The sequence below is a fragment of the Budorcas taxicolor genome, chromosome 2 (genome assembly GCF_023091745.1).
Source record: "Budorcas taxicolor isolate Tak-1 chromosome 2, Takin1.1, whole genome shotgun sequence".
NCBI classification, from domain to species: domain Eukaryota; kingdom Metazoa; phylum Chordata; class Mammalia; order Artiodactyla; family Bovidae; genus Budorcas; species Budorcas taxicolor.
The window spans coordinates 8357185-8375563 of NC_068911.1; the positions used below are offsets into that span (position 1 = coordinate 8357185).

Consider the following 18379-nt stretch of genomic DNA (forward strand, 5'->3'; position numbering starts at 1 on the left):
GTAATGCACGGCTGTATATGCTTCTCACCGAACGACCAGGGCGGAGTGTTCTGGGGATAACTTCCTAAAGGCGGTTGTGTGCCTTTCCCGCACCTCTCAGTTCCTTGCTTGTTTTTCATTTTGTGAGCGGGAAAGGAGGATTTCTAGGTGGTTGGAATTAATAAATCTAATGTGGTGATACTCAGTTCCGCCACAAGGTGGCTTCAGTGCGCCTCTGGGTTCTTGATGGACTTGGAGCTAAAGCGCTTGCGTTTCTTGGCTCCTCTCCAATCAGTGGTGACGGGCAGCTGGCTAGGAGTTCCGGTTCTGTTGCTGGGAAGGAAATATCCCGGCTTGTTGTCTGTGCCGGTCCAGCAGTTCAGTGAAGTGAGACTTGTCAGAATGATACCACAGGGTGGCGTTAAGCCAGTCTGGATTATTAAAGCCTTGAATCCTCAAACAGTATATTCTAACACCACTGTTAATCGTGACCCTGGCTCACCTACCAGAGAAACCTTAAGGTGATGTGTTGCTAAGTACATCCAGGGCGGTTTCTCCAGGGTTGGGGTCGGGGAGAAGCAGGTGAGGGAGATAAAGTGGTATAGACTTTCACTTACAACATAAATGAGTCACAGCTGTGAAATGTGTAGTGTGGGGAGTATCATCAGTAACGTTAATATCTTTGTACGGTGTCAGCTGACAGCTGGACTTACCGTGGTGATCGTTTTGAAACATACAGAAATAGTGAATCACTATGTTGTATACCAGGAACTAATATAGTACTGATACTTCAAACCATTCCTAGGAAAAGAGATCCAATTTGGGGCTGCAGAGGTCAGGAGAAGGGGAATTAGATGAAGGTAGTCAAAAGGAACAAACTTCTGGTTACACAGTAAATAAGTACTGAGGATGTAATATACAACATGATAAAGATAATACTACTGTACATTATAAATGAAAGTTAACAGACTTCTCTGCAAAAGGAAAAAATGTTTTTTTCTATGTCTTTAACATTATTGAGAGACGGATGTTCACCGAGCCTGTCGTGATTATTTAAAAACCGGGGCGGGAGGAGCAGTTTATCAGCCGCAGCACTGTGGACACTCTGGGCCAGATGGCTCTTTGCTGTGAGGAACGATATCCTGTTCACTGTAGGGTATTTAAGAGCATCCTGGCTTCTGCCCTCTAGATGCCAGCAGCACCCACCCTCCCTTCCGTCACTGACAAAAAGAAATGTCTCCAGACCTTTGCTGAGTGTTTTCCTCATGGGGGAGAGGGACAGAAGCGTCTCCAGTTAGTACGACTCCTATTTCAGCTGGTATCTGGTGTTGGGAAGACACTCAGTTTGCTTTGGATCGAACTGTTTGAGTGCCACGTACTCTCTATATTGGGAAACCATGCGTATCCTTTGTGTCTTCTGAGAGTAAACGTAATACAGAATCATTTTAGAAATGTTTAGAATACGCAGGAAAGAAAAAAAGTTAAAAAATTATCCGTAATTCTTACTTAAAAAAATCACTTTAACATTCTCATGACGTTTATTTCAATTTTAATATTTATCATATAAACTTATTTACATAATTATCATATTTATACTTGTCCTTTTATCACATAACATTATATCACAAATATTTTCCCATGTTCTTATAATTCCATTGTGCAGGGAAGGATTTTTTTTTTCCAGTCTGTTCATTCATCTATCGTCTTGGGTTTTTGTTTGTTTTGTTTTTATTAAAGTTAACATCAGCTTCAATAACACTCAGTGGCATTTTACCTAGTATTCTTACAGTCTTGTGAATAAAATCTCAGATACCTAGATTTTAAAATTGTCTGTAAACAGTAGTGTAAGAGTAATGGGAAAAGGTCAAGTATCATCATCCTAATCACCTTTCTTTCTGTCCATCTTCTTCTCTTTTAAATGTTTGTTTATTTGACTTGTTGGGTCTTAGTTGCGACATGCGGGATCCTTCATGGCAGCGCAGGTTCAGCAGTTGCGCTGCTGGTGCTTAGTTGCCCTGAGGTGTGTGGGATCTTCATTCCCTAACGACGGATGAGACCCGCGTCCCCCACATGGCAAGGCGGATTCCCAGCCACTGGACCACCAGGGACGTCCCAGTCCGTTTTGTTTTAATCTCACCATGTGAGCATATCATCTGTATGTAGTTACAATTGTAGTGTATGAACGTGTTTCCGCTTGCTTACTTTTATTTAACATTATAAGCACTTCTGGTCCTTCACAACTTTTTCAGTAACTGATCATATCCAGCAATTCACATGCCATGATATACCTAACACCTTCCCTTTGTTAGACTTTAGACTGATTCCAGTTTTTCTTTTCTTTAGAAGATATTTTAGTGAATTTATGAACCTGTCTCCCTTCCCCCTTTCTGGGTAAAATTCCAGCAGTGGCAATTATTAGATCACAGAATATAGAGGTTTTGGCTCTTGAAATGTATTGGCAGTTTCTTTCCAAAGAAGTAGTACCAGTTTCTACAGCCATCAGCGATGTGCAATGGTGTGCATTTTACCATATTAAAAAAAAAAAAACGTACAAAACTATAGATCCAATTCTGGCAGGACTGTGGTAGCAGCCTCCATGCTCTTCCCACCCACCCTGAACAGCCTCCAAAGCGCTCTCCAGAACAGGCTGGATTGCCATTTGTTCTCCTACAGTTCCCTGATGGCTCAGACAGTAGGGAGTCCGCCTGCAAAGCCAGAGATCCGGGTTCAGTCCCTGGGTTGGGAAGATTCCCTGGAGAAGGAAATGGCAACCCACTGCAGTACTCTTGCCTGGAAAATCCCACGGATGGAGGAGCCTGGCAGGCCCCAGTCCATGGGGTCACAAAGAGTCGGACAGGACTGAGCGGCCTCACTCTTACTTGTAACAGTCCTTAGCATTTATTGAACATTTACTATGTAGCCCCAGTTCTAAGTGCTCTGAGGTATGAACAAAATCCTCACAGCAGCCCTACAGCTATCCCCATTTTACAGTTGAGGGGCCTGAGGGACCAGGCAGTAATGGGCGCCCACAGAGCGCGCAGCTGATCCCACACAGTGTCTCCCCACTGGCCTTGCGCTGACCCCCAGGGTGACTGCTTGAACCCTAGCCAGCAGCCCTGCATGCCCACCCTTTCCCGTCTCCCCGCCCTTGTTCTCTGACCTTGGCTCCCTTCCACGTGTCGTCTGCTCACCAAGCTTCTGTCACTGTCCTCCCACCTCTGCTCCTGTGCAGGCCTCTGTGCTCTCTTTCTCGTGCTCCCAACTCCCCGTCTGCCCAGAAAGCTTCTGCTCATCTTGCACCTTCCTCTCCTTGTAAGACCTTCCCCACTGTCCCTCCCCACCCCGGCCTCCCACTTTGCTCCCACAGGGTTTGGTTACGGAATCCGCTAAATCACATAATGTGTTTATTCAGTCGCAGTCTCGGTTCCCTGAGGGTAGGCAGTGTCTTTTAAAAATGATAATAATAATCTTGGTTTTAGAATGATTTTAGATTTACAGAATCAGTACAGTATAGTACCAAGAATTCCCATGTGCCCGGTTTCCCCTGTTGTTAAGATCTTAAGTTAGCGTGGCTCATCCATCACAGCTCATGAACCGGTCTTGATGCGCGTAGCAGCTGAAGCCCATACTCTGTTGCCTTACTTTTTACCTAGTGCCTTTTTCTTGTTCCAGGATCCCATGCGGGGTGTCACATTACATTTAATCATCACGTAGCCTTCAGCTCCTGTGCGATGACAGTTCCCCAGACTTTGTTTTGATGACCTTGAGAGTTTCAAGGGTCTGGTGTTCCATAGTATGTCCCTCAGTTGGGATTTGTCTGGCGTTTTTCTCATGAGTTAGTTATTTGGAGGAAGAAGACCACAGAGATAAGGTTCCATTCTCACGTCAGGGCTGGATGCTTATCAGGAGGACTTGTCACCGTTGATGCTGCCCCTGATGCCCTCCTCAGGCAGAGCTCATCAGGGTCCTCTACTGGATGGCGACTCTTTGCTTCCCCTTCCCACGCTGCACCCTTTGGGAGGAAGTCACCCTGCGCGACCCGCACATAAGGGGTGGGGGTTCCGCAGCCCCTCCACGAGGGCGGAAGTGCTGCATCAGCTGTTTGAAACTCTTCCACATGGATTTGTCTGGTCCTCATTTTCTTTGTAACTGTGGACTCTGAGATGCTTATTTTCTACTCTTAAGTTTAATCCAACACTACTTTATTTTCTTGCTCTGATTGTTCCAGCTTTGGCCACTGGGGGCTCTTTTATATAGTTCCTGTCCCTTTCACAGACTCCCATCATTGGTGGAGTTTGGGGGCTTTGTTTTGTTTGCAACAGCACTTCCTTACTTCCTGGTACTACAAGGTAGTCCGGACTTGTCTTACGTATTTTCAGCGCCTAACCTAGGATTCAGCCATGCCCCTGATTCCCGTTTCTTTTTATTGGAGAATGAAATAACTTTGTTGAAGAGCCAAACGACTGCGTTGGGTCTCAGTTGTCCCCAGATTCCTAAGTTTCTCATCTCGGAGAGAGACACTTATAGGCTCCGACAGCCTGTCTCCTGCATGCAGGAACCAGTTGTGTTTAGAGCTTGTCAGCCACAAGCAGTGCTTTGAGCTCTCCTCAGCCAGCCAGCATCTTGGGCATCCAGACACCACATTCCCCAGACACCCAGATTAATGAGTGTTTTACTGGGTTTTTTCCTCCAGCAATTAACAAAAGTTTAACAAAAGTGTTCAGTAATAAAATGTACACAACCCAGTTTTTATCGTAAAATGCAGGGGAGGGGGCATGTGGACACCGTTGAGCCTCTGATGCGCGCAGCCATCGTTCGCACTGGTCCAGGCTGTGACGGGATGATGTCTCCTCGCGCGGCCACCGCTCCGCTGTGGTTCTGTTGCCCACCAGCAGCCATCTCCACACGCTCACCTATCACAAGATTCATAAAGGATCAGATCCCCACAGCCTTCCTTGGACATGTCTGCCACTGTTTATTTTCAGCAGTAACTCCTTGTCCATTCATCTCTTCAGCTCGGGAGGCTGAGCCTTGCTCATGCTATCTACTCGGTGAGCTCAAAGACGTCTCTTAACTGTCCAGTCCCTTTAAGATCAGAATTCAGGATGAAAGTCTGTGCGCTTGTCCTGCCTGTTCAGACCTCTTTGGATGTGGTTGGTGGTTCTCAGGCTTGAGGCTGGCCTGTGATGACTAAGTTACAGAACAGAACAAATTATCAGCAGTTGCACGCTGGGAGCGCAGGTCCTAGAGCAGAGCTCCCCAGCCGGTGAATGGGGAATGGTGTACACGTGGCAGAGCCCCCGAGCGCCTTGCCTTCAGGGTGGAGACTGAGTGCCCACGACCTCAGACCAGTGCTCAGGGAGCACTGCCCGAGGAGTCCAGGGAGCTCAGAGCTGTGCGTCTGGTCCCTCTCTAGTTTTTCACTTGGTCTCTGCATAGCATGTTTTTTCTCTTTCTCCCCTTCCCTGCCCCCACATTCTTTTTTTTTTTTTTTTTTTACAATTTTGGTAAAATACACATAACACAAGATTTACCATCAGTACAGTTCAGTGGTGCTAAATACATTCAGATTATTGTACAACCATTATCACCATCATCTACTCCCATAACTCTCTTCATTTTCCTGTGTCTTTGAAACAGCAGTTCCCCACTCCCCGCTCCTCCCAGCGCCTGGCAGCCACCCATCTCCTTTTCCGTCTCTGAATCTGGGGCTCTCAGGGCCTCCTGTAACAGAGATCATAGGGCGTTCATCATCCTGTGACTCCCGTTTGACTCAGCATAGTGTCCTCAGGGTTCACCCCCGGTGCAGCCCCCGTCAGGGCTTTTTTTCCTTTTTCAGGCCGAATCACTGCACTGTGTGACTAGGCCGCGTCCTCCATGTCCACTCAGCATGCTCGTCGTTGCTGCTTGCCCCTCATTTTTCTTTCTTTGTATGGAGCGTGATAGAGTCACAGTGTGTGTTAGAGTCGGGTGTACAGCAGAGGTTCGGTTGCACATTTGTCCTTTTCCAGATTCTTTTCTCATCGAGGTTGTGTGTTTATCTCGGCTGCCCCGCCCTGCTGCTCTGTGTGGGCTTTCTCTAGCTGTGGAGAGGGCGACTCCCGTGGCGGTGGTTCTCGTGCTGTGGAGCGGCGGCTCTAGGCGCAGGGGCCTCAGTTGTGCTCCAGGGCGTGTGGGATCCTCCCGGATCAGGGAGCAGACCTGTGTCCCCTGCACTGGCAGGCAGACTCTTATCCACTGCGCCATCAGGGAAGCCCTCGTACAGGTCATTGCAGAGTGCTGAGTAGAGTTCCCTGCGCTGCCCAGCAGGCCCTTGTTGACTGTCTGTTCTGTATGTAGCAGTGTGTGTATGCAATTGATCCCTCCCCGACAGAATCCCCACACCATACGTTTGTTTTCTGAGTCTGTTGCTGTTTAGTAAAAAGCTCGTTTGTGTCATTTTTTGGTTCCACGTGTAAGTGATGCCATGGATGTTTGTCTTAGCTGACCATCTCAGTCTGTCCACGTTGCTGCAGAGGGCTGTATCTCGTTCTTTTCTATGACTGTCACCTCGAGTTTCTCTTGTCTCCATTTCCCTTTGCGTTTTTGCAAGCAAGGTAGGCAGAGGCTTGGAAGTCACATAGTCCAGTTTGGAATCCTAGGTCCTGGTTTTATTGATTGGGAGACCTTGATTAGCAAATTACTTAACCTCTCTGAGCTTGATTCCTCATGTGTAAAATGGATATAGAGGAGTGTTACTCATCTCATAGACCGTTGTTAGAATTAAACAAGAGGGTATAGACGTGCAGAGACTTCACACAGCGCCTGTCATGTGATAGGTGTGCTGCAAATCTTAGCCACTAAAACATGCTCATCATTTGTACTTTCTCATTCTCGTTGGCATGAGGTTAAGGAGGAGGAAAATCCTAAGGAATTAAATCGTAGGGGTGATTTCAACCCCTTGCCGTGAATACTCTTTAGTGTCCCAGCCAATGGTGTGAAAGTGGATAACAGACCATGCTGTGCCCTGGGCACCCCCAGGCCTTGAAGCTCTTTGGTCCTGTGATGAGGTGGCAGCAGTAGCCAAGCTCTGCATGCCTGTGGGCGCTGGAATGAGTTCCTGCACTCCTGCAGGAGGCGCCCACCGTGCCCGCCTGGCGTCATCAGGGAGCTGGAGGGCAGCTGCGGGCTCCGTGGGCTCTGGCTCCGCCTCGTCCCGGCTCTCGCCCACTGCCCTGCTGCAAGAAGAGGGGGAGCAGGAGGAGTCGGGAACAAGTTGTCTTGGTGCTCTGCTCTCAGTCTGCTCGGCGGCACTGTGGGTACTGGCAGACACGCCAGGGAAGACAATGGGATTCGGAGGCGCACATGGAGTGTCGGTGGGAGGCTTTCTGGGTCTGTGGGAAGAGCTAGGAGCTGACATGTTTGTTGTGGTCGGGGCCCTCTGCTGCGTGGTTTTTGAAAGTCCCTTTGCAGATGGGGCGAGAGCAGGGACGTGAGCAGGTGTAGTCAGCCTCGTTCAATGGCAAAGGGCGGCTGGGGGCATTGCCTTGCCAAGACGATGGACTAGGGAGGGGACCACATATAAAAAAGCAGTGAGGCCCGATTTCTGGGGTGTCAGGATCTCGTGTGGGCTGGACCCTCTTAGAGGGATGACGTCCACCCCCCCAGCAGTGGTAGGTCAGTTCTGGGACTGGCCGTTTATTCCCGGGGTGGCCTTGGGGGCTGATGGGCGTGAGGACCTCTCCGGCTCCTCATTGTCCAGTCCAGGGACAGCTGGTGCCTGGGTTTTCTCTAGCAGTCCATTCTCAGGGAACCCGGTTCTCCGAGTGGATGTGTGTATCGCTGATCCAAATGCCGTGTGATTGCAGGATCCAGTGAGACCCAGGAGCAGCCATCCAGTGGCTCCGAGGAGGCGTCTGGGATGGAGGACGAGGAGGAGGACGCGCCCAGCTTCGTCACGGGGCGATGACAGGGCTGGCCCCGCAGCTGTCTGAGCCTGGCCCGTCCTGGGCCCGGGGCTCCGAACGCCCTCCCCAAAGCCTCATGAGAGACACGGTGGGAGCCCCGCTGCGGGCAGGACTCGGCTGGCAGGGAGAGGACTGGCCTCCAGGACGCTCGAGGGCGCTGCTGAGCGGGGTTCATTAATGTCCTCGTTGAAAGAGGGGAACCCGAGGCCTGCTCTCACATAAGTGGACAGTGACGAGCTTGGGGCTGGTTTCTGTGAAACGAATGTTTGTTTAGTAAAGAACAGAAAAACTCCAGGTTTTGCTCGGACCCGAGACATGCTGATTACAGAAGCTGCAGAGAGGCCGTGACACGACACGACAGGGAGGGGGCTGGTCCCAGACTCAGAGGAAGCGGCCTCGGCTTTGGAAGGAGCCCTCACCGCAGGGCGTGGGGCCTCCGCTTCCTTCAGCTGAGGGTGCAGACTGCGCCCCAGGACTCGTCTCCCTCCGCGCATCCCACCAGCTGCAGAGGGAGGCCTGGGACTGAACCCGGGGCGGAGCCGGCAGAGGGGACCTTGGCGTGTGAGGAGGACTGCAGAAAACCAACTGGTATAGAAAGTCAGCAGGAAGAGGAGCCAGGCTGGGCTGGGCCAGCGCAGGCGGCCTGCGGGGCCCGGATGGACCAGAGCAGGCGGCCTGCGGGCCCCCGCTGGGCCGCAGGTGACACTGGCCAAAAGCTACATTTTCTTTGAGGGGAAAGGGGATCTAAGCGGAAAACGGAAGGTGACTGAGGGCAGCCTCTCAGGCCAGCGGGAGAGACAGAGTTTCTAACTAGAGCCTTCCATCATGGTTTTTGGTATCCCCAAGTTTCTAGGTCTGCCTTGTGCCTTTTATAGAAAGTTTGATAGAATTAAGGAGATAGTGGTTTCCAGTGAAGGGAAACAAGGAAACATCTTACGTTTCTTGATTTCCCTGGCTCCATCCTGAGCCATGTGATGTCTGTGATAACGTCTGTCTTTGCACAGTTTGTCACAGGAATTTTCTTTCCCAGGAAGCTGAAATGGAAAGTCAGCCCTCATAAATCAGCACACAGCCTGTCCATTTTGAAAGTGGTGTTTCTCTTCCATTAGGGGCTGACCGGTTAGTTCTGTGTCCTCCTATCTTTGAATTGTTGGTTTCCTTTGTCCCCTCAAAGTGTGTGTGTCAGAGCTTGTGCTTCAAGCCTGGAGCCCTGGGATTGAGTTCTGGCCCTCCCTCTGATGGGACAGAGAACTCCGGGCAAGTCCCTGCCCGGTGCGCCCAGCCAGGAGCTCGGAGCTTCCGCGGCAGATGTGTGCTGGGCAGGTGAGCAGATGACAAGACTGGGTGCTTGTTTTTACCTTTACTGGATGTCAGAAGACGCTACTCAAGGAGATGTCCTCCAGCAGTTCCTGGTGACGTGCAGTGGGCTTTTAGTGCCTTAGGTTGAATGACTCGCAGGCTTTCTGTAAGCAACCAGAAACTTGGATCCACTCTCCCAATCCACTCGGCAGAACCAGGCGAGTGACACCGCACTTGGTGTTATCACAGCCCAGTTCACTGCAGGGCAGCAAGCAAGGAGAACAGGCCAGCTGGTGCTCAAAAGCCCAAAAGACTGCGAGGGAGAGGGGCACAGGGTGTGTGATCAGCTCATGTACGGTTCTGATTGGTTGATGGTGAGTAACTGGGTGATGTTTGGGGACTCTTAGCTTTCTGGTTCCTGCCCGACTGGGGTCTACGTTGCTGGTGGTCAGCGGCCAGGTAACTTCTTTCACCTGGTAGGAAATCTTAATAACCTGCAAAACAACTCAAGGGTGTGGTTCAAGATACTACTTATAGCCCTTGAACTAGAGGGCCTTGACTTTGTGTGTGGCTGAATTATTTTGTCTTTCTTGACTGCTTTCCTGTGTTTCTTCATTTTCTCATTTGTAATTTGTGCAAGAATGTGGGAGAAAGGCATTGACTTTCATTTTCAAATTCTTTTCATCTTTAAAAGAATTCTCAAGTTGCTTGGTGCCAGTCGTTTGTATTATGAAAACATTACCTCTCTGATGGCTTTGTCACAGCACCTGGACAAACACTTGAAAATCAGACACAGTGCAATGAGGATAGAGATCCAAACACACCTGCCATATACCCAGAGCAACCAGGAAAATCAGTTTTGGAGTGAGTCATTTTTATATAAATTCTGTAACCAAGGAGTCTTTTGAATTAACTCTCTATTTATTTGGGTTTCAGCTTCTCCAGGGCTATTTTTTAAAATATATGTGTGTATATATATATATAAAACAGGAGCTGTTGGCCACTGCACGTCATTTTTGTGGTTAAAATGTAAAGCAGTTTTATCATCTGGTACTTTTCTGCCCAAAGAATCTAGCGCCTTCTGCTGGGAAGCTACAGCCTGAGCTGTCTTGCTGATTACTGCAGGAAGTCCCCTACATGCAAACCTGCAAGTTTCGAACTTGGAAAGATGTAAATATGTTCCATCCAGCTCAGGTGTGAGTGAAGCTGCACCTGCCCTCCATCTCCCGTTGCTGACGGTCCTTCAGCTCTACTGTCTCCCTCCTCCAGTCGGTAACTCTTCTTAGCTGCTCACTCAGTGCCAGCTGTTGTATGACTGTACTTTTCAAGGTACTGTACTGTAAGATTAAAAATGGTTTTTGTTTCTGTATTGTGGCAAGAGCAGGAACCTAGCACAGTACTGTAGAGCGGCTGTGTTGGTTAGGCACCTAGACTAACTTTGTTGGACTTAAGAACTCATTTATATGTAGGGGACTCCCTGTATTCCTAAACAGACACACTTCATGGCAGCTGAGTGTGTCCTTGAGTCTGATACAGTTCGGAAAGTTCAGGTTCTCAGTAACGCAGGAACGTGTCTGAACCCATGTCCATAATAGGCACCCAGGTCCATACTGAATGCCTGAACTACAGTTACGTCATTTTGATTTTGTAAATACATTCTTTAAAGTAGATGTATACAGTGCATGTTTGATAAACTATAACAGCCTGTATATGCCACAATAACTTCTCCATACCTTGGTATGTGAAAGTTGCCATTATTTTCCTCCTTGTTTGCAAATCTTTCAGGAGAAAGCACTGATGATTCAAAATACTTGTCCCTCAATGCTAGGCCTCCTTTTATATATATATTTACATGTAAACATATAAAAATATTAAATATATTATCATGAGAAAAATTAAACATAGTGAACAAGCTCACAGGTATGCTAATTTTATAGGCTATACACTATCATTTATACCAAATTGTCACACAAACACTGTTCATATGCTTTTAGAGTTAGAGTTAAAAGCAAGTGGTGATAAATGTCACGAGTACTCAACCAGACAAGAGAATTTTCTGTCTTGAACATTGGAGTCAGAAGTATGATTAGAAATGAAACTTCCTGTTTTGATAGGGAGACAAACATTTGGTGACCAGCTCAGTTGAATTACGGTGATCTTACAGACCCGGTTCAGGTTCTTGGGTTAGCTGTCTACACTGCGGTTGTCTTTCTCTCATCCTGGTGTCAGTGTTGTTGGAGGTCAGCAGTCCTTTCTATAGACCAGTCCAGTGCAGAAGCCCTCAAGTGGGAAATAATTCACTCAAGAGTCGGTTTCTTTCAGTTTCCACTGAGCTACTAAATGCCTGCTAGGTCTTCCATTTAGGTTGGAGAGAGTCTTAATAAATGATGTCTCTTCCAGTATGTAAATCTCCTGGTTGTGGATCATGGGGCGTCTGATCTTAATCCGAAGACAGATCACTGTGATCAGCTTCAGAAACAAGCTTGGGATATTCCTTTAAAACTTAGACTTTATAACATAACAACAAGGTCATCTTTGATGTAGATAATACAGCCACCTCAGCATATACAAAAGCTCAGTAACCACAAAGGTATGTTATCAAAACAATCATTCTAAGTTATCCTTTGTGGCTCAGGCGGTAAAGAGTCTGCCTGCAACGTGGGACACCTGGTTTCAATCCCTAGGTCAGGAAGATCCTCTGGAGAGGGAAATGGCAACCCACTCCGGTATTCTTGCCTGGAGAATTCCACGGACACTACAGTCCATGGGATTGCAGAGTCGGAAACGAGTGAGCAGCTAACACTGCCAAATTAAGTCGTTTTGATAAACGTGGCCTGATTATTTACCTAAGTGTAATTGATCGTATAGACTCTTTAAAATCTATTGTGCCAGAATTTTTCCTAAGGAATATCAAATTTAACTTTTTAAAAAGATTTCCTTATGTCTAGAAGATACAGACTAAAAATTGTTATAACTGTATTCATCAGTTAACTCAGTCCCATGTTAACTAACCCTTGATCTTGTTAACAGTTTGATGAAGCCATCAGGGTTTCCATTAGAATTAATTTCTTACCCAGTTCGTCAGTGTGATCTGAAAGTTATCAGAACCTTGCGCTTGCCAGAAAGTCCTTTCTGTGAGCCTTCTTAAAGATGAAGCATTTTTGCAAAAGCATCAGTGAAATATCACCTATGAATGACAAGGGACTTGAAAAGGCGCAGTTAAGGATATGATTACAGTGCAGCTGACAAGCCTAACCAAGTTGCTGGGACATACAGTATTTCAACAGCTTACTGACCAGAGACGTCCTAATACGTCTTTTGTTGTCTGAATACTATTGATCAGACATTTCCACGTTCACTGACATAACGAATTGCTGGCCAGAGGCATTCGTTCCTGCAAAAATTCCCCAGTCAGTAATGTGTTAACAAGAATTAAGACTGATAACAATACCGTTCAATTAGGATTGATAACATCTAGTTTCTAGAACACTTAATGACATTTACCCATACAATACTACTTAAGGCTTATCATCACTCATTTGATAATGCTTCTCATGTAGTTTTAACACATTAACTTACAGCAGTTGAAATAAGTTTCACTTGATTTTAAAAGGCTTTTCCATTTCCTTTCAGTTCAGGTTCTACCTATTAAGCTAAAACCATAGTCTCAGACAGTGCGAGCTGTGTTTGCATTTAAAGGAAATGGAAGTTACAATTTCGGCTTTGTACCTAGGAAAACTTTTGCTCTCAGGGTAGGAATTTTGAAAAATTTTATCAAGCTGGATTTCTCTTAACTGCATATGCAAAAAGGAAACAATTAGACTGTCAAGAGTTTTATCTTGGCCATTTTTCTCCGAAGTCTAAACATTGTGTCCACATGGTGTTACATCGAAGTCATCTTTGTTTTCATAGAGATCTGGTGAAAGTTTCCCAGTTTTGTAAGACACCCTAGGAGACTACAAGAGGCAAGAGAGCTCTCATTTCTTTTCTTTTCAAAGAGCTGGTATTATCAGAAACAGATCAGAACCAGCAACCCAGTGCTCAGAGGCCCCTCAGATCATAGTTCCCAGCACGAGGATGGGAGATTTCCTATCTGTTGTTCCAGAGAAGGGTAACGCCAGCCAGCCTTGGTTTAATGAGGAGTTTCCCAACTGGCCCACACAGTTCGGGGTGGTTGAGGGATTCCTCAGCCCAGAAGGGAAGGCTCCACTTAGAGCAGCCCTGTGCTCAAAACCAGATGACCAAGTCCTGTGCTTCCCCCCCTCCACACCAAGAAGGACAAATTCCAGCCACAGGAACCCAGTAGGGGAGATACCCTGGTGTGATCGCACTCAGAGTCCCACTGCTCACCAGTGACGTCTCCCAGACCAGAACTGGAGCCTCGTGTCCTTCACCACAAAACCGAACTGCTGTGGGCCCGGACACTGAGTCGGCAGTCAGCACTCAGAGTCGTCCCGGCGACTCAGCTGCTTAGACGGCTGCTGGACTAGATCCGAGAGCTACAGCCGGCCAGGGGCTGACGTGCCCCTCGGTGCGACAACACAGTAACTGCTCCAGCAGCCCCACTCCTGGGCGCATACCCAGACTCAACTGTCATTTAAAAAGGTACACTCACCCCTATGCTCGCAGCAATACTCACAGTAGCCAAGACATGGAAACAAGTGGAATGACCATCGACAGATCTTTGGGTAAAGGTGCACATATATACAGTGGAAAGCTACTCGGCCATACAAAATGAAGTCATGCCATACGCAGCAACACGGATCCAGCTAGAGATGGTCACACTAAGTGAAGTCAGAGACGGGGACTTCCCTGACAGTCCAGCGGCTAACTCTGCTCCCAGTTCAGTGAGTGCCGCAAAAAAAATCGTGTAATAACGACAGAAACCCACCTGCGGGACAGAATCTTGCACAGAACAGACTGGTGGTTACGGGGGAGGGGGTGTTGGGAGAGGGGCGGAGCAGGAGGTTGAGGTCAGCAGATGGAAGTTTTTATATTTAGAATAGAAAAGGTCCTACTGTATGGCACAGAGCTATATTCAATATCCTATGATGAACCATAATGGAAAATATTAATGTGTATATATGCACACACACATATATATAACTGAATCACTTTGCTGTACAGCAGTAAATCTACACACAAGAGGCTGTCCCCAAGAAGCTCCCCCAACCCCCAAGTCCTGCTCAGTTTCATTTCTTCAGAAATGAAAAATGTTTAGCAAAAGGGAACAATTAGGTGTCATCAGTGAGGAGGAAGAGAGACCCCCCCCCCCAAAAAAAAGGATCAATGCCCTTTGTGACAGTTACCAACCAGGATCATTTTGCCCAACATGCAGCAGCCAAAATGCTGAGATGCCAGGGTTTGCAGCAAAGGGAGGGTTTATTCACAGGGCAGTCGAGCAACAAGACAGAACAACTCTCAGGTTCACCTGGAAGGGGAAGGGCTCTTGGTGTTCATGGTGTAAAGCGAGGCAGCCTGAGGTGCGGGGGTAGAGGGGATGGGGAATTGGAGACAGCTGTGACAGCTGTCTTTCTGTGCAGGTGTAACTAAGCTACAGGCCTCTGCATGTTCAAAAGTGGGTCTGCTTACAGCACCATCTGAGGGTTACCCTTCGAGGTCAGAAGGTCACCAGGTGGACACATGGGCCGGCCCATTTGGAGAGTCATTGGTCCTATCCAGCCTTAGCCAGCTCAGCTCAAACTAGACACAGCTGACTCCAAGCCCCCGGGAAACAACTGACAAACACCATTTAGGCTATGTGCTTCTCGTTGACACACTGGTCTCAGAACAAACGACCCTGAGTAATGCAGGCAGAGGAAATGGATCTGACTGATAATTACCCTCAGTTTCCTTCCCCCATGTCTTCTGATCATTCCTCAATCTTGAGAGTGGAGGGGGCGATGACAGATTTACAGAGCTGTGTTAGCCCTCTGCCTCTTATCAGTGATCGCGCATGCTCGCTCAGTCGTGTCCAGCTCTGTGACCCCATGGACTGCAGCCTGCCAGGCTCCTCTGCCCTTGGGATTCTCCAGGCAAGAACACTAGAGTGGGTTGCCATTTCCTCCTCCAAGGGATCTTCCCAGCCCAGGGATTGAACCCACATCTCCTGCATTGGCAGGCGGACTCTTTACCACTGAGCCACCTGGGAAGCCACCCTCTTAACAGCACAACGTTGTACATCAACTGTACTTCAATTAAAAGTTTTTTTAAAAAGCATAGGGCTAACAAGGGCTTGAAGAATGCAGCTGTTGAGTGCTCACTTAAACATTCACTTGTTCCCAGTTTCCAGTGAGCACTTTGATCCCAATAAACAGATAACCACCTCGGTACCAACTGTCACGGGCCCAAGACTGATAATCAAAATGGCAGACAAAGACCAGCTCTGAGGGGGACACACACATTGTTAAAATTTAGGCACCGGATCTCATCTAGGACACGGTCAAGCCAGGGAATCAGTGTCTTACCTCCTTACATACTGGAGAGTCCCAATCATTAGCAGTTTGGCTGAAACACTTAGATACTAAATAGAAAGGAACACAGGCTGGAAAAATACGTATGTTTTCTATTCTCACCTAACAGAACCTTGACAGGTAGAAAAGAATTTTTTTTTTTTTAATCTGAGGTCACAAGGATGAAATTTCAGCTTAGGCAAGGAAAAACAGGACAGGAAATTCTGTTGGTTAGACTAATCAGATGTATCACATCAGAAGTCACAGTGAAGTTAAGGACAGCTGAAAAATTAATGACAGGCAGGACAAGAGGTAGGCATCATTACATACAGAAAAAGATTTTGGATGAAATTTCCAACAGCTTGGACAAAGGTCTGTGTAGTCAAAGCTATGGTTTTTCCAGTAGTCATGTATGGATGTGAGAGTTGGACCATAAAGAAGGCTGAGCACCGAAGAATTGATGCTTTTGAACTGTGATGTTGGAGAAGACTCTTGAGAGTCCCTTGGACTGCAAGGAGATCCAACCAGTCCATTCTGAAGGAAATGAGTCCTGAATATTCATTGGAAGGACTGATGCTGAAGCTCCAATACTTTGGCCACCTGATGTGAAGAGCTGACTCATTAGAAAAGACCCTAACGCTGGGAAAAACCGAAGGCAGGAGAAGGGGACGACAGGATGAGATGGTTGGATGGCATCACTGAGTCAATGGACATGAGTTTGAGTGAGCTCTGGGAAATGGTGAAGGACAGAGAAGCCTGGCGTGCTGCAGTTCATGGCGTCTCAAAGAGTCGGACACGACTGACCAACTGAACACCGCCACCACCTGGTCCGATGGTTAGGAATCTGCCTGCAATCTAGGGGACACGGGCTCCATCGATGTTCTGGGAGGATTTCACATGCCAGGGGCAACTCAGCCCTCGAGCGGTAACTACTGAGCCCACACTGCATGACTACTGAAGTCAGAGCCTCTGCTCTGCAACAAAAGAAGCCACTGCAATAAGCAGCCCTCACACCACAACTAGACAAAACGTGAGCCAGCACCGACGATCACGCACAGGCACAAATACTAAAGGAGCAAGCAGTAAAGACATCCAGCAGCTAGAGAGAGTGCCTGCTTTTGCCCAACTTTGAGAAGTCCTAATCATTGAATTGTCTTTCCAAGCCTTAATTTCTTTCTTTTTTTCATTCTGAAAGGCTGCTTAAGATCTGTTCGGGGTTCACCTGCCCACTGGGAGGAATCAGTGTAGCGGACCTGGAACCAGCCAAAGCTTGGGTGATCTCTGTCGACAGTTCTCCAGAGTATGGTTTCCACTTCCCATCGTGCTCCGCACAGGGACTTCGCTAGTGATCCAGTGGCTTAAGACGCCAAGCTCCCAACGCAGGAGGCCCAGGTCCAATCACTAGTAGGGGACTAGATCCCACATGCTGCAACTAAGACCTAGCACAGCCAAATAAATAATATATATTTTTTAAGTTGTAGATCCAAATGCTTCAGAACCCAGCACAACTGTCTCCTGATAGTGGGAACTGCAAGCCCAGCTAGAGCTTCCCTTCTGTCAGGGGACAAGACTCTGTCCTTGTGAGAGTTCAAAACCCAAGTGGTCAACAGAGGGCAGAGAACTATGCCTTTTCCTCAGACACCTTACAGCTTCATTCAACCATAAAGTTCAAAGTCAAAACTGTATTCTGGTCTCAGGCGTCCTTTGTCTTACATGCAATCAAATGGTACCATCCACATACTAGAGTGGGGCTCCCTCTTTTAGTTCAAGGGCCTTCAAATCTTTAGCCAGGATTTCTACAGATACCGTGCAGGAATTTTTAAGTCCCTGAGAACTTCCTGTCCAGCAGAACGGTTGTTTAACTCTTATATCCAGATCTTTCCATTAAAAGCAAACAATTCTTGAGATTCAAATCTCAAGGGCATGCAAGCGCACACACACACACACACACACACACAGCATTCTTCAAATCCAGTAAGTAAACCAATAAAAGCCTCGTGTGAGCAGAGCAGTGACGAGAATGTATGCGTAAGGGACTCGTGGGCAAGTATCTTCTCCAATGTGATTAACTGCCTGTGAGTCATGCACAAACCAGTCTTCATCTGTGCTCAGTAAAATGGGATTTCCCTGGTAGCTCAGATGGTAAACAGCCCGCCTGCAATGTAGGAGGCCCAGGTTTGATCCCTGGGTCTGGAAGATCCCCTGGAGAAGGAAATGGGAATGCACACTAGTATTCTTGCCTGGAAATCCCACAGACAGAGGAGCCTGGAGGATCACAGTCCACGGAGTCGAGAAGAGTCAGACACGACTTAGTGATAAACAAAAACAACAACTGGAGTGTGAGGTGACACAGGGACACATTAAGTCGTATTCCGGGAGGGCTGTTAGCAGGGACTGAATTCCGTGTTGCACCGCTCCTTTAGCGGGGCCGGTTCTGTAACAATATACAGTAACAATCGACTGCACATAAGGTATTTCATCCCGGTGTTTCTTCCCATTACAGAACAAATCTAGTTGCAAATTTGTAACATAACTTAAGGATACATTTTTAGGCCCAGAGTCCAAAGGATATCTTGGCATATACAAACAGACCAGAAATAAGACCAAAGAGCAGAGCCCTGGGCGTCCAACCCAGGTATGGAGTACCTGAGCTGCTGGGACCTTTTATACTTTACCAAAATTCTGCTGACCTTATGATCTTTG

At 47.5% G+C, this 18379-nt stretch overlaps 1 protein-coding gene across 3 annotated transcripts in view; it reads left to right on the forward strand.

Moving 5' to 3' along the window:
• PRKRIP1 (PRKR interacting protein 1) overlaps positions 1–18379 on the forward strand; it is a 34144-nt gene that overhangs the window by 15003 nt on the left and 762 nt on the right. The window contains exons 6-7 of one of the 3 annotated variants that reach the window (XM_052656642.1): positions 7827–10088; positions 10293–10976. The exons of 1 other annotated variant lie outside the window; for it this stretch is intronic. In XM_052656642.1, coding sequence (XP_052512602.1) covers positions 7827–7927 — 101 coding nt within the window. In that variant the 3' untranslated portion in view covers positions 7928–10088; positions 10293–10976. Of the gene's footprint in view, positions 1–7826; positions 10089–10292; positions 10988–18379 lie in introns of those variants that run through there. One more of the 3 variants, XM_052656650.1, reaches the window with a different exon arrangement.